Genomic DNA, 23040 nt, shown 5'->3' on the forward strand with positions numbered 1-23040 from the left:
CCAGAGCATCAAGTTCTCCTGGGAACATTAGATTTCTCCAGAAACCCCCTGATCTACCACCTGGAGAGTAGATGGCAGCTCTCTCGGTGCTCTGTGCGCAGGGCTGGGGAGAGACTGTCTAATGCCCACACTGAATTAATGCCGTTTCCAGCTCTGGGTCCTGCTGGTTCTGCCGAGGCCGATGCCTCCTTGCTTGGCTGTGTTGTCCTCCCCGCACACTTACACTGAGGCGTTCTCTGCCTGCCGCGTCAGTTACCACTCCTGCCTTTGCTTTCTGTTGTCCTGAAATTTGCTGTAATACCTTGTCTGCTGAGGTTACCACACCCATTATCTTTATTTTTTGTTTTTTGAGACAGAGTCTCACTTTGTTGCCCTGGCTAGAGTGAGTGCCGTGGCGTGAGCCTAGCTCACAGCAACCTCTAACTCCTGGGCTCAAGCAATCCTGCTGCCTCAGCCTCCCGAGTAGCTGGGACTACAGGCATGCGCCACCATGCCCGGCTAATTTTTTGTATATATATATTTTAGTTGGTCAATTAATTTCTTTCTATTTTTGGTAGAGACGGGGTCTCGCTCAGGCTGGTTTCGAACTCCTGACCTCGAGTGATCCGCCTGCCTCAGCCTCCCAAAGTGCTAGGATTACAGGTGTGAGCCACCACACCCAGCCCCCGTTATCTTTAATATTGTGGGTTTATATCCTTTCTATTCCTTAATAATCATTTTCGAGGGCCCTCAAGAAAAAAGAGGATAAAGTAGTCAATTTATCATCCCCAGGCATGACATGCCAGCCCGAGCCCACTCTTGTTTCTTCCTCTCATTGCCACACTGGCCCAATCGAGAGGTCCTCAAGTGTGTCTCAGGGCTCCCATGCTCGCTCTCTCCTCCTCTCACCCCAGGCACCTACCCCTTCCTCACTTTTCAAGGTTCTCTCCTCCTCAGGAAAGAAATACAGACTCCTTTGGCCTAAGGGTGCATGTGAGGTGAAAGCTTCAGGGAACACAGTCCCTGCTGGTGCAAACCTAACAGATGAAGTGTGAGTGGTGGGATCTCAGTCCTATGGCCATTAGATAGGTCTGAGGCATGAGTGCGGTTCTTGTGTGTTTTGAGCCCTGAACATGATACCATGTTACTCACTGGTGATGGTAACACAAGACTGACTCCCCAAGGGCTGTGACAGGCCAGCTGCAGCTGGACAGAGGCTGCTGCTCTTCAGCACTACATTCTTATTGTCCCCAGACCTGGACATGCAGCTGATGGTGACAGACAGGCTGTTGCTGCCCCTGACCTGTGAGATGTATAGCCTGGTTGCCCTGGAGGTGGCTCTGCATACCAGGCCCCCATAGGACAAATCCACTGGACCTGGGTAATACCCCGAAGCCTGGAACACCAGGCCTGCTTGAGTCCTAGAGTTCTCCCATCCTGCAGACAGGATCTGACCAACCACCCTGGCTTACCCAGGACTGAGGGGTTTCCTGGGACATGAGATTTTTAGTACTAAACATGGAAAGTTCTAGGCATATGGGGATGAGTTGGGTCACCTTACCTGTAGAGGACTGCTTCCCTGCCTCCTCCCACCCTCCAACCTCCAGGCTGGTTTCCATAGAAGGTTTGGGGCCTCACAGGCTGCTTTAAGCTAATTTCCCAGGGTCCTAACTAGACGCCTCCCACCAGTCCCCTAATGACAGGCTCATTCCCTACTCTTCCCCATCGCTGAGCTGTAAAGGACAATCCAGCTTCTCCCAGGACAGAAACACTTCTATAGCCTCCCTCTCAGCACCCCAGCTCTGCCTGTAACCCCAGAGATGGGAACTGGGCACACCCAGAGGCAACCGTGTCCCTCACAAAGTGCTTTCCTGACTCTTTCCCCTCAAAGGTCCCAGCAGCGGCTTCGGGAACCACACAGGACAGGTTAGGTTCCTCTTCCTCATCTTAATTAATAACGTGATAAAATAATGATGATGAAGGACATAAATAAATACATAACATTTACAGATCACCTATGTGTCAGGCCTCATGCTAAGCTCTTACTATATATATCAGTTTATTTAATCCTCAGAACAACATTATAGGCAGGCACTTTCATTCTCCTTTTACAAATGAGGAAACAGAAGCTCAGAGAGGTTAATGTTCTTAGAGTCACACAATTAATTGTAATTGCAGTAGTAGAACTCGACCCTAGGATTACCTGATGCCAAAATCTAAGAGTTTGAAATGATCTTGAAATGTCCAGTTTAAATTACACCTTCTCCAGGAAGCCTTCTCCAATCCTGTTTGCCCCCGTTCCTAACTTTCACAGAAAACCCAACTCACTGTAGCTTAAACTTTTAGGACATTATTTGTTTATTTAAGAAGTCCAGAAGGGGTTGCCCCAGGGCTAGTGCAAAAGCTTAACAATAACAAGGACCAAGACTCTCTCCATTTTACCATATCTTTATCCCAAGGGTGTAGGTATGGCAGATTATACTTTCCAAATATATTATTGGAATCCAACAATATCTACCCTGCCTCTTGCTCTTCTGCAGTGTGATTTTGCCATTCCCTCATCAACAGGTTGAGTCTAATTCTCTTCCCCTTGAATCTGGGTTGGCCCTACTGACTAGCTTAACCAATAGAATGTGGCAGAAATGACATTTTGAACTTTCAAGATTAGGTCATAAGCCTTGTTGTGTCTGTCTGGGCCTCTTAAAACTTTTGATCTTAAAACACTTGTCCTTGGAAGTGAGCTGTCATGCGGTGAGACACCTGAGCTGCATAGAGGGGCCATATGCAGGTGCCTTGGTCAAGAGCTCCAGATGAATTCCCAGGGAATATCCAGCATCAACTGCCAGCTATGTGAGTGAGCCATCTTGGACATGCGGCCCCGCAAAGCCTTTAGATGACGATTGGCCCAGCCTCTGTCAGACTGTAACCATATGAGAAGCCTCAGGTGAGACCCATCCAGTTGAGCACAGTCAACCCACAGAATGGTGAAAGTTAATAATAAATTGTTATAAGATACCAAACTTTGGATGTGATCTGTAAAGTAACAACTGGAACAGTTGGCTTTCTTCTTCTAGCTTCAAGTTACAAGATGGCTGCTTCAGCTCCGAGCATCACTTCAAACAACCACATTGAATAGCAGGAGTGGCGAGTGAGTGCAGAGCAAAGGCTTTCTCCTTGAGTGACTCTAAGAGGAGGAAAATCTTACCCAGAAGTTCCCCAGCATTATCTCCACATATCTCCTTGGCCAGAACCAGGTCGTATAGTGTCTCTTCACCAAGAGAGAGAGGCCGGGTGCAGCCTCTTTAGTGGGAGGTGTGCAAAGGAAAAGGAAGCAGGGTAGTGACTGTTGGGTGGGCACCAACAGTGTCTGCCACACTTGCGGATGTAGTGCTTCTAGAAAAAAGAAGAGTCAGGTGGGAAAGGGACCAAGGCTAAAGAAGCAGCCTTCACTACTCCTTCCAGAAGCAAAGCAGCCTCGGTGGCAACGAGATTTTTGCAAGCTCCTTTAGATAGAAAGCACGGCGTGATGACTGGAGTCCTGCTCCAGGAGGCAGAACCCAGCTCTACTGAGGTGTAATATTGGTTGAGTCAGTTCTGCATTTGATGCCTCAGTTTCCTCATCTGTACAGTGAAAGGATTCCTTCCAGTTCCTTCAGGCTACAAGAAGCCAGGGCAGACGGGAGATGCTGGATACTTAACTTGTGTGGAGGTTGTAAATTGCCCAAGTCGAGCTCAGCAGAGCCTGCCTCTAGCCACAGATGTTGGAATTTGCCAGACAAACCCTAATCACTTAATGAGAAATGAAAATGGTGCCTGGTTCCTCCACTTAATTGCCCCTTTGAAAACAACACAAGGGAGATTTATAGTAATCACCATAATCGCCTCATAAAAACCTGGGAGTTTGAGGACTGACATGCCTCATTTCTGGGAGGAATTAGAGGCAAAAATTAAGGCAGGGAATTCCTGGCCTGCATTGGCCTTGGCTCCCTGGAATCTAAGGCTCTGCCCAAGGAGTGCCTGCCACCCTGGAGAGCCTCCTGGCCTCAGCCAGATATTGCTCCAATGCTCCGCAGCCAGCGTTTCCTTGCAGGCCTGCTTGCTGGGTCTCCTGTCACTGGTACTGCCTAAGAAAGGTAGACCAAATGCACCAAGAGGACCCAACATCCCTGAAGGTCAAATGGGGGTCCTTTAGGAGGAGACAGGAACCTCTCTGAGCCCACTTGCAATATCTGAGCTAAAAAACAGGAGGGGATGTTGGGGTTCACACAGGCTGTCTCTAGCTACAGAAGGCCATATAGCTTACAGGCTTCCCGGAGGCCATCAGTCTGACTTGCACATTTCCCATGACAAGGAATTCTGACCTCCCAGGACATTTACTAAAATAGGTCATTAAATATGAAATGTCCGATTTTGAATCCAAAGTGTAGTTTATTATATCTCAAACAAGAAGCAATACAGTTAATCAAAGTATGCACTTAAACTGTTGACACAGTTTTGCCATCTTAACGGTAGTTTTGTTTATGCCAGCAACGAAGAAGCCTGGAGAGCGAGTGGTGATGAAATCTCAGGAGGCATTTTTCACAGCTTGTTGAGAATTGAATATGTTTCCTTGCAAGAAGTGGTCCAAAGCCTGGAAGAAGTGGTAGTCAGTTGGTGCAAGGTCTGGTGACAGAGAGTTTCCAAGACCAGCTTCTAGTTTGACCAGTGTTCTTTGTATGACATGTGGTCAAAGGTTGTCTTGCAAGAGGATTGGCCTGTCTCCATTGACCAATCTTGGCTGCTTAATCACAAGCATCCTCATCATTTCATCCAATTGGTTACAGTAGACATCTGCTGTAATCAACTGACCAGGTTTCATGAAGCTGTAGTGGATAATATTAGTGCTGGACCACCAAACAGACACCATTAGCTTGCGATTGTCCAAAGGAATCCATTTTTCATCACACATAACAACACAGTGTAGAAATGCTTTGCCTTTATGTCGTGACAGCAAAGAAAGGGAAGCTTCAAGATTGCTGTCCTGGCACTTGTTTAATTCATGTGGTACCCATCTATCCAGCTTTTTTATCTTTCCGATTTGTTTCAGTATTGTTGGAATAGTAACATCAAACCTTGCGGCTAATTCACACGTAGGCTGAGATGAGTTCACTTCCACTACAGCTTTCAGGTCATCGCTATCCACCTTGTCTCAGGTCGCCCAGGTGGCTTATTTTCAAGATTAAAATCAGCAGAATGGAAGAACTTCTCAAACCATACACATACTGTGCGTTTATTAGCCTCATCCTTCCCAAACATTTTGTTGATATTTTGAGCTGTCCGTACGGCATTGGTTCCACGACAGAACTCATATTCAAAAATAACCCAAAAGTCGGCTTATCCATGTTTTCACAAAAATTGTGTTAAGGGATATTTGAAAGATAATCACAAGCCAAAATGTGCATTTGAAAAACTGAGGATACACCTTCAGAAGAAAAGTAAAACAAGTGTTAAAGTGAAATGTCAGAGATATCAACTGTTGAACTTAGTACTTAAGGAAATCGGACATTTCATACTTAATAACCTAATACAAGGACAGCAAGAAGAGTAACATTTTTCTCAGCAGAAATCTGTTCCCTTTCAGTTCCTTATGATTGGATTCAGATCACTAGGCTGCAACGTAGAACTGTCGCCTGGTGTGGTGGTGCACTCCTATAATCCCAGCTACTTGTGGGGCTCAGGCAAGAGGATTCTTTGAGCCCAGAAGTTTTCAACCAACCTGGGAAGCATAATGAGACCCTGTCTCTAAAAAAAAATAAAGAGGTTAGAACTGTCCTCTGGGCTTACTTCTGTAGCTTCTGTGTCAGAGACTATCAATTCTTATTATGGTAGGCAGAGTGATCCTTTTAAACTTAAATCAGGTCACGATACTCCTCTGTCACTCTCCAGTGGCTTCCCAAATCAGAGTAAAGGCGAAACCCTCACAGTGCCCTGCAGAGCTCTTTTGTCCTGCCCTTCACTCAGTCTGTGCCACTCACACTGGCCTCCTAGCTATTCCTGGAAAATGCCAGAGACTCTCCTGCCTCCACACCTTTGTACTAGCCATGCCCACTGCCTGGAATGCCTTCTCCCTGAGTATCCACATGGCTCCCTTCCTGACCTCCCTACATAAAATCGGACCCCCGCCTTCTCTGTTATCCTCCTCTACTTTATGTTTGTCCATGTTGCTTAAGACCTTCCGAGACAATGCACTGCAAAACTCGCTTACTTATTCTGCTTAATGTCTCTCTCTCCACTAGGAATATGCTCCAGGGATAGGGACTTTTATCCATTTTTCTTTTCTCTGTTGTATCCCAAACACTAAGCACAGTACCTGTCATGTAGTGGGCAGTAAATATTTGTTGCACACATGAACCAACGGGGACAGAGCAGTGAAGAAGATAATGCTCCTGGCCTCACGGAATGGATAGTCTGATGGTAGAAGCAGCCACCACAGGATGAAGCATCTGCACCTATGATAAATGCCGGGTGGGAAAGTCGCAGCTATAATGACAGTGGTCTGACTGTGGCCAGGGACGCTGGCATGAGTTACTCTGGAGAGCCATTTGTGAGAGGATTGAAGTTTAGAGTGATGAGGGTTTGTAGCCGCAAAGCTCTGGGAGGCAAAAGTGCTCCAGAAGCTCAGGTTGCCATCTCTAGACCCTTTAAAGGCAATGGGACTCCATGCAGAGAGTGGCCATCGAGTCCTCACCCTGCCACTTCCAAGCCATGCGCCCTGGCAAGAGCTCTTTCTTCCTTATCTATAAGATGAAGGAGGATAACTAGCTCCTAGGTTTGTTGGGAGGTACAAGTGAAATATGGGTCAGAGCTGGAAGCTATAGATACTTGATAAGTGCTAGCTCATTTCCTGCTCCTTTCTTCTCTGTCAAACCTTGTACCGTCCAGTCTCCTTTCACCCGGCAACTCCCTGTCTCCTGGCCCTGCTTGAGGAAGGGGAGCATCTAATCATCCTGAACGTAAAACTGTAGGTCAACAGTGTTAACAGGGCCTTTCGGGGGCATCACTGGACAAAAGATTAGACTGACCTCGCTGTGCCTCCACATGGCCGGCTTTGGTACTGTTAGCTAAATCTCCCATCAGCCTCCAGGCCCGATGGCTGTTGGGCCATAAGACCACGTGAGTGAAGCGCTGGGGTAGCCGGTGGCGGGCACAGCCAGCCCTATGGTGGGGGGAAGCCCTCGGTGACTCACAACCTAGTCCCAGACAGACAGAGCTCCCCGCACATGCCTGTACATGCACACACACAGGCAACACACATGCAGAGCCATACACAGCCCCACCTCCAACATCCCCCATGGGAGGAGCGACTCCTGGCCCCTCCAGTCTTTCTCTCTTTGCTGACTGGTAAGTGGGGGTGGGAGGTTGATAAAGAGCCGACAAATATACTTCTTCCCAAGGTTAGCGTGGACAGAGGATGCGCTTGGGCATTTAGCAAATTTTCGCCCACCAGGGGCCAGCCCCAGCACTGGGCAACAAAGAAGCAGATGGATCAAATCTGAGCCTTGGCCTTGGGGTTCGCCTTCTAGTGGGGGAAATGAGTACTTGCACAGGTAGTTATAACGTAAAGTATACGGCGTGGCTCCAAGCGGGAACCCACAGGAAGAGAGCTTGGTTTCCCTTTGGGTTGGAGGCAGGGTGACAGAAAAGGCTTTAGGGATAAGGCAGCCTTGAGCTGGGCTGAGATAGGACGGAAGGGTTCCTAGGCAGATGGAACTGTGTGAAGAAAGGCACAGCGGGAGAGTGTGGGGCCGACAGGGAAATGGCAAACTGCCTAAAGCCAGGCTAGAGCATAGGGTGGAGCCATGACTGCTTTCGCTGCAATGATCTGGTTTGTAACCAGCCCTGAGAAATCCTCCCGGGAGTTTATGCCTCCCAGTCCCCTTATGCCCACCTGACAGCTTGGGTGGCTTGGGATGAGCAACCAGGAGACAGAAGACCTCTGTCTTTCTTGCTTACTATTATACTTCCCCTCCCTGCTCAGAGGTAGTTCTGCTCCTTTGAATCAGCCTCCTTGTATCACCTCCAGAGTTCCCTGAGAAGCCCTCCCACTTCCTCTCTCCCTGCTTTCAACGTCTCATCCTTCAAAGATAGGGGTGTCCTGCTTGCTCCAGGGAAGCCTTACCAACCACTATGGCCCACACTGGCCTCCTCTTCTGATCCCCCAAATGGCTGAAGTACCCGTATGATTTCATGCATCAACACCCTTCTCAGTAAAGGTACTTTGCCACATGCTATACTGGATACTATTTTCACAACAAGAGATCCACTACAGCCAGTTCAAACAGAAAAAGGGGAAGTGATTAGCAGGGAACTGGGAGTCTAAAGGAATCTAATGTAGAAAAGGACTTGACCCAGGCTCCAAAGCTCTCAGGAGCTCAGAGGGGAGTGGGTATCTCCCTGCCTCTGCGCTCTTTTCCTTCTCTGCCAATCAGATCACAAGAGGAAAACAGGAAAATTCTCAAGAGAGAAGGTGATTGGCCCAACGGAACCAGCTGAGCCAGCTGAGCCACCTGTCCAACTCTAGCCTGGTCAGCTCTGGGTAGGGGGACAGGCTCACAACGCACACGTGGCCAGCAGGCTACTTCTCTGGGAGTCATTTCTCATAGTCCTGTGGATTGACGGGCGGGCTGTTCTGAGAGAAGGGAAATTGTCATGAACAGAGCAGATATCCCAAAGCTGCCTATTGCATACCTATAACATAATGTGACTAAATGCTCAGAGGACTTCCAGTTGCAGACTACCCTACTGACCTACTCTGTGACTTCAGGCAAGTCTCCATCCTCCTGGGGCTGTAGTTTCCTCATTTGTACACAGAGGAAGGTGGGTTTAAGAGGAGTTGGGCCCCACAACTCTCTGGGACTTTGGGCCAATTCCTTACCCTCTATGAACTTTAGTTTTCTCATCTATAATGTGGGAATAATGATACCCACCGCACAGAGTTACTGCAAGACAACTGGGCATGAAAATATCGAACACAGGTTGCATACAGAGTTGTTCAAGAAATGCTGGTGACTCTCATGGATTTAAATCAGGGGTGGCTGCTCAGCTCACGATGATTTCCACTGACGGTTGTAGGAATTGATGCCCACATGTTTGGGAGAATCGCTCCTTCTCTAGTTGGGAACTGCCATCCTCCACAGCGACTTGTCAAGGGATGGCCGTGGGTCCCAATTGTACCACTCAGAGTCCTTCTCTAGGGCTTGTTCCCAACTGCATCTCTTTTATCCCTGTTCACAGAACGGTAAGGAGGGGAGTATGGAGCTCCCAACACCAGGTCCCCAACCTCATGGAGAAAGTGGTCTGTGAAAGTGAAGCTGACATGAAGGGGACTTTTGAGTACTTGGGTCCAGACATCCCTAAGTCCAGTTTCATCCTTGCCCTGATTTATGAGCCAATACATTTCCCTGTCTCCTTTTTCTTAGGTTAGAGTTGGCATTCTGATATTTGCTATCAATGATTCCTGATAATACCTTCTCTTTCCCTCTCTAAGCCTCAGTTTCCTCAGCTGTAAGATGATAGGCTGTGACAGAGGAGGACACAGGAGCTGGGGAAGACAGAGGAGGAGACTTATCCCTGCTTGGAAGGCTTCCTGGAGGAGGGGACATGCACTGAGTTTTTCAGATGGGGGAAGTGCAGAGAGAAGAAGAAGAAGCAGAACCTGCCTTTGTAAGGGCCCAGATGAGAATGAGAAGGCAGCAGCCTGGGGCAGGAGGGGAGGAGACACAAGAGATGAGGCTGTAGATTCGTCTGCACTCTCTTGACCTTATTTGTATTTTTCAACCATGAAACTTCTAGGGGAAAAGAAAAACAACAACAACAACAAAAAAAAAACTCTCCATTTTTGAAGCTCAGAAAATCCCCTGGGTGGCGTCTTTGAGGGGAGATGAAAAGAAGTGACCCTTGACCACAGAAGAGCACTGGAGCAAATGATTCTTTCCCCAATTAGGCTACCCCACTGGTCCTTGCCCCCATCAGGAAAGCCACCCTCACAGTCACATTCAGTAGCTGGTCCTAGGGCTGTCTGACTCGTCTAAAAATAGGAAAGCAGGCCAGCCAAATGCCAACCAGACAGCAGAAGTGCAGCCCAGACAGGCCTGGGAAGAGCATAGACATCCCCCCCTTTTTGTAGGAAACATACTCATTACATCCTGAGCTAAGGTGGCTCACAGTGCACTCCGAAGAAAATATGCACTTATTGCCCCCAAACGTGCCAAGCCTTACTAATGACTGCACGCCTGCTCCAAAGGCACAGACTGTTCCAGATGCCGCTTCCTGCCTCCAGACGGCCCTTCCTTCTTCCCACCCAATGTTCTGGACTCTTTCCTGGGTTCTAGTATTTTGGGTGATCTATGATCTGATGGGGGTCTTGGGGTGAGTGATTGCCCTTGCTGGGCCTCACAGGGGCACGTTAGGGGATCCTTGCCTTAACAGACTGTTGTAGAGACTATGCCTGTTGGCCTGGTGGGGGAGTGAGAGAAGTGCAAGGGAAGGAGTCAGGGCTCTAGGTGTCCTGGGGTGAGGGAGGTGGCTTCTACATATGGCTGTTTTCAGTTTCTGCATTTATCAGATAGTAATGCGTCTGTGGGGAAGCAGTCATTTTCAAACTCAAAGCCCCAAACACTCTCAGGGATTGCTACTTTTAAACACTGGAGTTGGAACCATCTTCTAGCTGGGTGGCTAAGGCAGCTCCCTCCACTTAAATGAAACTCCATTCTCTCATCTATACATTCAAGATAGTTTTTGAAATTAACATTATTTTATACTTAACGAATTCATGCATGCTTATTACTTTTTTGAAAATTTAATCAAACTATTTTTAGAATAGGTTATACACTCACATAATTCCAAATTCAAAACCAAGTAGTACAGAGCTAAAGTCTCCCTCTCACCCCTGTTTCATGACCACATAGTTCTCTTCTCCTGAGGCAACCATTGTTATTGGTTTCTGGTGTATTAAATATGTATAAATTTTAAAAACTTTGTGTTGAGATATAGATAGCAAAGTGCCTATGTCATAAGAGCACAACTCAGTGAATAATGTTCATAGTTTTAATTCCTAAAAAGAATAAAGAAAAATCACCCCAAATCCATCACCCAGAGATAAAACTGTTGATATTTTGTGTGTGTGTGTATACATATATATATATGTATATATATATGTATACACACTCACACACACACACACACACACACACACACACACTGGAACCATGATGTATAACTTTTATACCCTGTGTTTCATATTTAGCATTATATCAAGAACCTTTCCTTGTGTCATTAACAATTCCTCAAAAATAGTTCTGTTAATGTTTGCCCAGTGTTCCAAGGAATGGATCCAACCACATTGAAGGATGTTAGGTTCAACTGTTGCTCTATTATAAACAGCACAGTGGTGACATGCATCACTGAGTACATCCCTCAAGATGAATTCCTAGAAGGGGAATTAATGAATCAAATCGCATCTCCTTTAGAACTCAAGATAAAGTAGGGCAGGGCAGGCCCGACTCACTGAGCCTCTGAAAGGAGTAGAGAAGGTATGTAAGGCTGCAGGCTAGTGCTGGGCACAGTCGGAGAGCTCTGTGAGTGTGAGCCTAAGGCGTCCCTGTGGGCCTACCCGCCAGGCCCTCCCCTGCTGGAGCCTCCCTGCGCCAGATGGGAGTCTCAGTCTCTCTGCTTGCTGGAGACTTGCCAAGTGGGTTGGCTGGTGGATGTTTAACAGCTGGATCTTTGACTGGTGGGGGGCACCCTGATTGGTAGCATTTGCCAATTTCTGTGGTATAAATACTCCCACCGTGGCTGATTTCAAATTACCAACGTGAGGTCACCACAAGCAGTGCTGGGATGAGACGCACACGGTCTCACGAGCGAGCTGGAGCTGGCTCCTGCACACCAGTCCTTGGCTTTCCACCTACGAGCCTCCCTTCTCTCCCTCTTCTTAACCCCTCCCATTCATCCCCCACCCCAATGCTCCTCCAAGGTGACAGAGACTTAACATTTTGTGGGAGGCGAATATTGCAAAAGATTGGGAACATCCTCTCCTAATTCTCTAGAGAAGAACTGAGGCTCAGGATGGTCTCAATGCTTACCCCAGGGCACCTGGCCTGATGATATCTCACAGGGTACTATTGCCCACTCCCCACTTGGGACACTTCTCAGACGGGAGCCAGTACTTCCTACTGTGAGATTACAGTCTTTTGCAGCCGCTCATGTCTTCTTCTTCCTCCTGCTCCTCCTCTTCGGTGACCCCCACCCTGGATGCACAGGAGGATGAGTCCCAGGCCTTGCCCTCAGGCTGAGAGCCAAGCGGGGAGAGACAAACAGGCGTGAGCAGCTTGCATGGTTATTACACAACAGCAAGCTTATACCACTCCCTGATTCAAGTCCTTCAATGGCTTCTTTTAACAGGATAAAATCTGTCCCATGCCTCTCCCTGCATAACCACCACCCTCCCCTTAGAGTAGGACCTTGGTTTTCATGCTTGGCTCCCTGGTGCCCAGCATAGAGTCTGCCACAAACTCAGTGTTGAATAAATACCTCTGAATAGATGCAGAGAGGAAGGAGCTGGGGGTGGGCGGTGGGGCCGTCAGAGTCCTAAGCTCATTTCTGGCTTTGCACTGACTTGCTTTGCGACTTTAGGCAAGTCTCTTTCCTTTCTGAACCTCAATGTCCAAAACTGTGAAAAAGACATATTGGACTCTAGCAGTAATTTAAGAATGGGGATTAAAAAAAAACCACCTCCCAGCTACCCCACATGATAATAGTTGTACTTTTAATATCCATTGATGGATTAAAAACCATGACAAAAATAAGAATGACTGCAAAGCTCTTAAATGTGGTTGTATTTATCAGTCACAGCAGCACCTACATCCATTTGAAAAACATTCATTCTTGTGTGTGTGAGACACACTGTGCCTGCAGTTCACAGACAGCGCTGGGTGCCACATGGTTTCCAGATGCCTTTAGCTAAGGGGCCCATGGGCTGGGAATCACTGGCCTGGATCATCTCAGTCTTCCAGGCACAAGGAACTCATGCGTCTAACGTGGCCCAGCGGGGTGTGTGACTCGCCTCGGATCACACAGCACACGAGTGTTCTCCAGCCTGGGTTCCCTTGTCTCAGCCGGCCTTGCTGACAGCACCATTCCCCTTCCACTTCCCTGGAAAGGACGGGCAGGGAGGCCTGAGAGCACTGAGATCGCCTAGGGTGCGGGGGCACGGTAGATGTCAGATCGCTGACAGCCCGAAATGACACGGAACATACTTCAGATGCCTTGTGTGTGGTTTAGGAGAGGCTGGAATTACACCCTCGGGGCTGAGCCAACATTGTCTGAGCCTGAGCTGAGCATGGTCCCTGCTGAAGCAAGGGCATCGTGGGGAGGGTCCCAGGGCCACAGAGAGGCAGCGGGGGCAGGAGGCAGATTCCTAGCTAGAAACCAGGCACAAGGACCTTTGCCTTTCCAGACAGGTGTGGGCATTTGTTCATTCACTCATTCATTCACTGAGCATGGAAGTAAGGCAGGCACTGAACAAATGCTGGCTGAGCTGGGCAGCTCCGCGGCCTGTCACAGGGCCCGAGCATGAGCTGCTCCGGTTCTGCTGCGGGGGCCAGACATGGGGCATGTGATCCCGTCTCTCTGGGTATGGTCAGCCCAGACGTGTCAGCAGGAGGAGGAGCAGGGAAGGAGAAATTGGGAAATATTTTCTAGACGATAAAATGGTTATCTTCGGTGAACAGTTCTCAAGGGACAGGCAGAAATGCCCCAGGCAGCTCAGGGAAGAGGAGGCCTTCCTGGCAGAGGGGTCAGTGGGAGCAGTAATTAGTTCCCACTCTGCTTCTGGATGGGAAGACACTCAAGAGTTTTTTTGTATTGTTGTTGCTTTGTTTGACAATGTAGAGATGAAGTTTTTCAGAGGAAAACACAGGACGTGTTGCTAATAGAGGTCTGAGGAGATCAAGAGGCTGGTTGGAAAAATAAATGAGACTGTGTGTGTACCTAAAGCTGGTCAGTTGGGTTGTCCTGATTTTGATGAGCAAAGGCTCCTAGTGGCAGGAGTCTTGGCACTTGGGCTGAAAGTCGCTGCATTTGGCCTATTATAGAATGTGTGTGCCACAGGGAGACTGCCGAGAAGCAGGGCAGCAGGGGTCTACAGTCAGTCGTGTGGCGCCTGCCAGCCATGCAAATGATTTGGTGACCCCTAAGAGAGATGGGGAGCCACTAGAGGTATTTAAGTTGGGGCCCGGATGAGGCACTGCTGTAGCTGCTGAGCAGAGAAGGAATCAGAGATGGAGGCAGGGAGACCAGCCAGGAGGCTGCTGCAGTCAGCAGCGGAAGAACGGACACTGTCCTGAACAAGGACTGAGGCAGATGAAGAAGAGAAGAGAATGGATTTGAGAGAACCTTCTGAAAACTAACAGGGCTTAGTGACTGGAGGCGACTGGAGCGGGAGAGAAAGGAGTAGAGGATGATGGCTGGTGTCTGGACTGTGTGACAAGGTCGATGTTTGAGCCACCATCTGAGATGCCGGCTGGGGGTTCTCCGTCCGTCCCAGTCTGGAGTGAATGGGAATGACCTGTCGATGCCCCCCAAAGCCACAGCCTTGCTTCACACCTCATCACACGGTCAGCCTTCCATCTGGTCTCTTAGTCTCTAACCTCTTCACTCTCTAGCCCAACCCCTGGCAGACTGAGTGATCTACCGTGTTTCCCCGAAAATAAGAACTACTCATAAAATAAGCCCTAGCAGGATTTCTAAGCATTTGCACAATATGACTCAACCCTGAAAATAAGACCTAGTGATGGACGTGGCTACGCAGCGTATCTGCACAACCCAAGCATTTCGTAGCGGAGCGGTAAAGAAGACGAGCAGCCCTTCTCATCTGCCCCATGAGAGCTCTATTGCTCGACATGAGAGATGGGGGCCAATGGTTCTAAAGGAAATAGAGTCGCAAGAAATTCAGGATGAAATTCGGGGTTTGGAGAGTTATGATGATGTTCCAGAAGAAGACAACTATATTTGAATAAATGTAGATTGTACTGTACTTAAAAAAAAATAACACATCCCCTGAAAATAAGCCCTAGGGTGTCTTTTTGAGGAAAAATAAATATAAGACCCTGTCTTATTTTTGGGGAAACATGGTAAATGAGAGATCTGATCATGTCAGCCCTTTCTGGAAAGTTTTCAAAGGCTCCTTCTTGTCTCTAGCAAGATACCAGCTCCTAAGTCTGGCACATGTGGTCACCTACAATCTGACCCCATGTACCTTCTTTGTCTCAGGCCCTTGGCACTCTACACTGGCCACAGTGAATAGTAAGAGTAATAAGAACAACAAAAACAACAGCTAACAGTTACACAGCACTGATATGTGCCAGGCAGTGTTCTAAGAACTTTACCCATATGAGCTCATGTAACTCCTAGAAAACACTGAAAGTCATGCATTTCCAATGATAACCATACGTTCTTGCTATCAGACCTTTCTTTGCACCCACAGTCTTCTCGACCTGGTATCCAGCCATCGACCTTCCACCCATCAGATACATATTTATCAATCATCAACTTATGCCAGGCACTATACTAAGTGTTCATCCAAAGATGAACAAGACATGGCACATGCCCTCTATGCATTCACAGCCTAGTGAGGGAGACAGACACATGAAGGAACGAAGATAAAATGATAAGGTAAGTGCAGTGACAGAGATGTTAGGGGTGTACAGAGAATAAGCCCCTGATCCAGCCTGGGGCCATCCTCACTTGGCCATCTGGAGGTTTACTCCTTTCAGGATACCTTCCCCACTTTGTCAGGCTGATCGAGGTCCCTCTTCTGTGCTCCTTTTTTTTTTTTTTTTTTTTTTTTTGAGACAGTCTTGCTTTGTTGCCAAGGCTAGAGTGAGTGCCGTGGCATCAGCCTAGCTCACAGCAACCTCAAACTCCTGGGTTCAAGCAATCCTGCTGCCTCAGCCTCCCAAGTAGCTGGGATTACAGGCATGTGCCACCATGCCTGGATAATTTTTTTCTATATATATTAGTTGGCCAATTAATTTGCTTTTATTTATAGTAGAGATGGGGTCTCACTCTTGCTCAGGCTAGGTTCGAATTCCTGACCTTGAGCAATCTGCCCCCTACACTGCACCCAGCCTTTTCTGTGCTCCTGTGGACCCTGCTCTGTCTGCATCATATACTGACCACCTTACACATGGAGTGTCTGCTTGGCAGCTTCTTCCTGAACACAGTAAAGGCAGAGAACAGCTGACTTACCATTGAGATCCAGCACCCAGGACAGCCTGGACACAGATCCTTAGAATCTGCTGAATGAAAGAGCTTCAGGAATGAAAACCACAAGCAGGGCATCCACCTCCTGGCTACTCCCGACGCTCTCATCAGAGTCAGGCCTGCACCTGCTCCCAGCTCTCTGGAGTCAGGCCTTGCAGGTCGCACCAGGGCTGCCGGGCTTTCATCCTTAGTTCAGGAACAGCCTGGTCAGAAACGCCTTGCCAGAGTGGGGTCCCAGGATGCCCCCCAGCCAGGCTGGAACTGCTTGCATAAGGCCCTTAAGGAATAAGCAGTATCCCAGGCAGCTCTGGTTTTGGGGGTGAGATAAACGAAACCCCACGGCAGCCCTCAGGACACCTGGGTGGCAAGGGATGGTGTTGGGGGTGTCTCAGGGATTTCCTTTGGTTCCTGAGCCCTTCTGCAGCCTCTGGGCTATGGGATTCATGGATGCTGTGATGGAGGACTTTAAGAGTAAATGACTGGGGGCCGGGCGCTGTGGCTCACGCCTGTAATCCTAGCTCTTGGGAGGCCGAGGTGGGCGGATTGCTCAAGGTCAGGAGTTCAAAACCAGCCTGAGCAAGAGCGAGACCCCGTCTCTACTATAAATAGAAAGAAATCAATTGGCCAACTGATATATATATATAAAAAATTAGCTGGGCATGGTGGCGCATGCCTGTAGTCCCAGCTACTTGGGAGGCTGAGGCAGAAGGATCACTCGAGCCCAGGAGTTTGAGGTTGCTGTGAGCTAGGCTGACGCCACAGCACTCACTCTAGCCTGGACAACAAAGCGAGACTCTGTCTCAAAAAAAAAAAAAAAAAAAAAAGAGTAAATGACTGGGATGGCTTCAAACTAGAGGTGTTTGAGGAACATTCCAGGAAATCTTAAAGGACCTCTCAGGTTGGCCCCTTGGACCCTATTGAGTTAACACAGCTCTTTCTTCCCAGAGCTCTGGAGGGGCAATCTGGCCCTCCTCTGCTTCCCTCCTCAGCCCTCTCTCCTAGGCAGAGTAGTGGGGAAGCTCTGCTCTACCCCCTGCCCCTGCATCCTTGTCTTGAAGTCCGTCTTGGCTAGCAGTGTCTCTGCAGAGCGGGGGCTGGGAGCAGGGAGTCTTGGGGGCTAGAGCTAACAGCTTTGGACAAGGGTGGGAATTTCCACTCCTATCTAGAGAGCCATCAACGCTCTGTGCCCTGACCTGGGCCTTTGGCCTCCAAAGGGCAGTGAGAAGGCCGGCCCCAGGGCCAATCCCTGGCCATTAATCCCTCCTGCCAGCCCAAATATCCACCCAGTATGGTCAGACAAAGGACTGCCCAGCGCAGCCACTGTGTTCCTCCCGCCCCAGGGGCTCCACTCAGACGCTGGGCCGCCTGGAATCCAGGCCCATGAGAAAGGGGCCGCCTTCACTGGCCATCTTATGCCCGGATGCTCAGCCGCATCACGTCCGGCCCAGGGCCTGTGAAAAGAGGGCCCAGCCACGCTGAAAACACGGATTAGCCCTTGGGCCGCCCCTTGACACTGGCCTGCTCTGCTCCGGCTCCGGGAAGCAGGCCCAATGGAGGGGGCCAGACAGGCACAAAGAACTGGAAAAGTCTGGGTTCTCACCCCTTTGGCCCAGTTCCCTGCCCCCACCCTTCCCAGGATTAGCATAGCCAACCACACAGTCAATATCATTTATTGAACATGTACTATGTCCCGGGCGGTACACATGGACCGGAAAACTGCAGGTGGCCATGGGAGGTAGTAAGAGCTACTCTCCCTGCCACCCTATTCCTTGGCAGTGTGACACAGAGGCTGTGGTGGGGGCTTCATCCCTAAGGGAAGGTGGGAGAGGCAGTGACTGAGACCTCATCAGCTCTGGTTCTGTGCCAGAGTCTACCTGCAGGATTATGCTGTACCTGGTTAAAAATACGCAGGCTCTGAAATCACTTCTCTGGCCCCACCTGTCTCCTTCCTCTCCTGGTTTAATACTGAAAATGACAATTGTACAGTCGGGGAGGGGGACACCTATTACTAAGTGCCAACATGGGCCAGGCACTTTCATATTATGAGATTCCTTTGAATCTCATAATAATCCCTAGAGGGGACATTACTGCTTCCATTTGGCAGGTGAGGAAACTAAGGCTCAAATGATAACTTGCTCCAGGTCACCCTGCTCTTGGAGCTAGATTCTCTGTTGCTGTAGTTGCTGGTCTTGCCTCCTTCTGTGGCGAGCTGGCCGTTATGAGTGCACTGTCTGTGTTGGGCACAGTACATGCTTGGGCGGGAGAACGCAGGGTGTGGAGAGTGCAGAGGGTACTAAGGACCTGTTTGCACATAAACAGGGCTGATTTTTCATTGTTATGGGGCAAAGGATTATCTCTGAGTCTCCAAGGGTCACCTTCTTCTCCTTCTCTGCTTCTATAGAACCTCCTGCCCACTTCTCTCCTCACTTATAACTGTCCACCTCTCCACCAGATTGTGCGTCTTTCCATTTCTGTCTTGCCCTGAGTATCTAGTAAAGGGGGCCTGGCCCGGAAGTGCCTGGTGAACGATGCAGGCTGAGCCGAGGCCAGGAGAACTAAAGGAGAGACAGATCTGGTATCCCTGCGGACTTGACAGGACTTAGAGACTGCCTGGGTGTGGAGAGTGAGTGAGGAGGGAGGAGCCCAAGATGATAATGTCCACACTTCTGATGCAGGTGGTGGTGGGAGGAGGAGGGGTCCATTTGTTGAGATATGGAATGCTGGATGAGGAGGTGGCCGGGGTTGGAGGGTGAAATGCATTCCATTTAGGACATCTGGGTTAGAGAAATCTATGTGGTGATGCCCCATGGGCACCTGGATATGCTGACCAGGAGGTCAGGAGAGAGGCTAGGAATCAGCTTTGGCAGCTGAAGTTGTGGGAGCCGGAAGAACTCCAGAAAATTATTTCTAAAGTCTCAGCTCAGCTTAAAAAGATGGTGTTCTTAGAAGAGCGGACTGCCAATGCTTTGAACTCCACGTTTAACAGTAAGCGGCTCTACCACTTACTATTAGTTCTGTGAAGTTAGGCAAACCACTTAACCACTCAGAGCCTTAGTTTCCTCATTTGCAAAATGGGTATAATAACAGTACCTACTTTACAGGGGTGCTCAAACTTCAGTGAAATAATGCAAATAAAGTGTTTATCAAATACCCAATGGTCAGTAATGATTGTTGTGATATTAGCAGCTGAGATTGGGACTGAGAGAGGTGCCCTTGAGCTCTAGGCTTTGGCTTTGGACTTTGAACTGGATTTAGAGTTTGGATTTTACAGGCCTGCTGTAGCTACCTTTGGTCATCTGTACCTGGAAGCACTCTATATCAGGGCCAGTGACTAGGGTGGGGCAAGTGAGGTATCTTGGGCCCCCAGCTGAAGGAGGTCCGGCTCTCCACTGTTGACCTTGCATTTGCACAACTCTGAGAGAGAGTGTCCCTTAAGTTTAGCATCGTAGGCATCTCACTTAGCTCACTGTACTCCCAGCCCTGCTCCCTACCCCTTGATCTTGTTTGTCCCCAGGCCAAGGCACTTTAAAACAAGGCTCCATCATCCTTTAGTTCCCTCCAAGCCAGGGCTGGGTCTCTCCTGTCACTTCAGGGAAGAAGTTCCTGAAATGGACTCACCATCACATCCTTCTGGATGGTGATTGTGGGTGGTATTTCCCAGATTGAATTTTTAATAAAAACTACTAAGACCCCCCAGCCCCAGTGGAATGTGAGTGTAGTGTTTTATTGTTTTTGTTTATTTATTTATTTTGAGACAGAGTCTCACTTTGTTGCCCAGGCTAGAGTGAGTGCTGTGGTGTCAGCCTGGCTCACAGCAACCTCAATCTCCTGGGCTCAGCGATCCTACTGCCTCAGCCTCCCTCAGCCTCCCGAGTAGCTGGGACTACAGGCATGCGCCACCATGCCCGGCTAATTTTTTGTATATATATTTTTAGTTGGTCAATTAATTTCTTTCTATTTTTGGTAGAGACGGGGTCTTGCTCAGGCTGGTTTCAAACTCCTGACCTTGAGCAATCTGCTCGCCTGGGCCTCCCAAAGTGCTAGGATTACAGGCGTGAGCCACTGCGCCCTGCCAGAGTGTAGTGTTTCTGGGTCAGAAAAATGGCACTCTCAGACCTCCAGTCTGTGGAAGCTTATGTTTTGTGCATCTTCTCTGTGTGGGTGCTGTGTATGTGTGTGTGTAGAAGAGCAGTTTTCTAGAACAGGAGGGGTGTGGAGAGGAGGCGGCCAGAAGAGCAGCTCCAAGTTGCCGATTTTCTGGGGGGGTCTTGATTTAAAGCAGTTGGACCACTTTTCACCATTTTGTTTTTTCAAAGAATTCTCACCAGGCCTGGAGGGAGGTTGGGATGGGGTATGGGGGAGGTTGCAGAGGGAGGAGATGGTGACCCTGATCTGGAATGGCCAAACATCCTCCCCTGAGACAAAGTTGGCCGTGGCTCTGCTCACCAACCCCATCACCTCAGGACACTGTTGCCTGTTCCAGCTGGGGATGGATGCACCAGGAGGATGGAGAGGACAGACTACTGGGAGGAGAGAAATGGGGAGGGGGCCGGGAGACCTCGCTGAATGGGTGGATTTGTAGTTGGGATTGACCCAGAGGAGAGGGGGTTGAGGGAGGGGTGGAAAGGGAAGGGAGCTGATCGAATACAGTGGGATGAGGCTGGGGATGGGCCAGGGCCAGACCCAATGGAGATGGGGAAGGGATGAAGCTGGCTCTGGGAAAAACTGACCCAGAGGGATGGAGGGAGGGGTGAAATGTGTGTGCAAGTAGCGGGGTACTGTGAGAAAAGTAAGGGGCTGGGAAAGGAAATTAGAGGGGAGGCGCTGACCAGCAGCGACAGCCCGCTCCCCTGGTGGAGGTGGGGGTGCTGTGTCCATAAAAGGCGGGTCACTGGCCCCTGCTCTCCCCAGCCGCGCGGGCAGGGGCTGCCGCATGCCGATGGCTGGGCGCGGCGACATGGACCCGCCTGCCACTTTCTCGGGCTTCCCGGCCCTGCCCTCCGTCGCGCCGTCGGGGCCGCCGCCGTCGCCACTCGCGGGAGGCGAGCCGGGGCGGGAGCCGGAGGAGGCGGCGGCGGGCCGCGGGGAGGCGGACTGCACGCCCGCGCCGGGACCCGGGCGGCGGCGGCGGCGGCCCCTGCAGCGCGGGAAGCCGCCCTACTCGTACATCGCGCTCATCGCCATGGCGCTGGCGCACGCCCCGGGCCGCCGCCTCACGCTGGCCGCCATCTACCGCTTCATCACCGAGCGCTTCGCCTTCTACCGCGACAGCCCGCGCAAGTGGCAGAACAGCATCCGCCACAACCTCACGCTCAACGACTGCTTCGTCAAGGTGCCCCGCGAGCCGGGCAACCCGGGCAAGGGCAACTACTGGACGCTCGACCCCGCGGCCGCCGACATGTTCGACAACGGCAGCTTCCTGCGGCGCCGCAAGCGCTTCAAGCGCGCCGAGCTGCCCGCACACCCGGCCGCGCCGCCGGGGCCCGCGCTCCCCTTCCCCTACGCGCCCTACGCGCCCGCGCCCGGCCCCGCGCTGCTCGCGCCGCCGCCCCCCGCCGGCCCCGGCCCCGCGCCGCCCGCGCGCCTCTTCAGCGTCGACAGCCTGGTGAGCCTGCAGCCCGAGCTGGCGGGGCTGGGCGCCCCCGAGCCGCCGTGCTGCGCCCCGCCGGACGCCGCCTTCGCGCCCTGCGGCGCCGCCGCCTCCCCGCCGCTCTACGCGCAGGCCCCGGAGCGCCTGGGGCTGCCCGCGACGCGCCCCGGCCCCGGCCCGCTGCCAGCCGAGCCCCTCCTGGCCCTGGGCGGGCCGGCAGCTGCGCTCGGCCCGCTCAGCCCCGGGGAGGCCTACCTGAGGCAGCCGGGCTTCGCGCCGGGGCTGGAGCGCTACCTGTGAGCCTCTGGCCGCCGGCGGAGCACCTGCGGCCGCTCTTCCCCGGCCCGGAGCGCCGCCTGTGAGCGCCCCGTCTCCGCCCGCACCCGGCCTGGAGCGCACTTCTGAGCCTCCCGTCTTTGCCTCTTGGACTCAGCACACCTTCTAGATCCTTCCCTGTCTGCTGTCCCCGGGGAGACCCCCAATCGTCTCGCCACCGAACTGAAGCGTCCCCTCTGATTTGTGAGCCCCTCATTTCTTCTCCCTCCATTTGTGAGCCCTTGTGCTCCCCCTCAACAGCGCTGGGTAACAGTCCCCTGCCCGGGAGCTGGACCCTCACCAGCGATTCTCCCCACGCCCGGTGAGTTACAAGCTTCTGGAAGCCAGACGGACCTTGCATCTCAAGCGCCTCCTCCTCTGACTCTATCTACATTGTCAACTTCCTTTCATGTTTTTCCAACACACCAGAGGTCAGACTCCTGGGTTCACTACTTACCGTCTTCCCTTCACTGCCCCACAAGTATGCGCCCCCCATCCCCACTTACCTGTCTTTTCTCAGTTTCTTACTGAGAGAGCTCCCTTTCCACATAGACACGCCTGGCTGCCCTGCTCCGGCCCCTGAAGACAGTTCTTGGAAATTTCTGAGACAAGTAGCACCAGGGTTCCTAACTGAAAGGGGAGTGAGTGGGCCTTTATGTTTGCCCTACTCCCTGGACAACTTAGGATTTATTAGATTATTATTATTTTTTAATTAAAGTTGTTTTAATTAAAAAGAAAGAAAGAAACCTTTCTCTGGGCTTGGTGTGCTGGCTGGTGACTTTAGGGGAGTGGTCTGGGGAGACAGTGCATAAGCTTTGTTCAGGATCTTGGGTTGCCACATGGGCTGAACCCCC

The 23040-nt window shown here is 50.7% G+C and overlaps 1 protein-coding gene across 1 annotated transcript; it reads left to right on the top strand.

The window, feature by feature from the left end:
* The first annotated feature begins 21220 nt into the window (after nt 1-21220).
* Nucleotides 21221-22171, top strand: FOXE3 (forkhead box E3). Its single transcript, XM_012776345.3, has one exon. The coding sequence runs from the start codon at nt 21221-21223 to the stop codon at nt 22169-22171; it is 951 nt and encodes a 316-aa protein (XP_012631799.3).
* The last annotated feature ends 869 nt before the right edge of the window (nt 22172-23040 follow it).

Source organism: Microcebus murinus, chromosome 2 (assembly GCF_040939455.1).
Source record: "Microcebus murinus isolate Inina chromosome 2, M.murinus_Inina_mat1.0, whole genome shotgun sequence".
Classification (NCBI taxonomy): Eukaryota; Metazoa; Chordata; class Mammalia; order Primates; family Cheirogaleidae; genus Microcebus; species Microcebus murinus.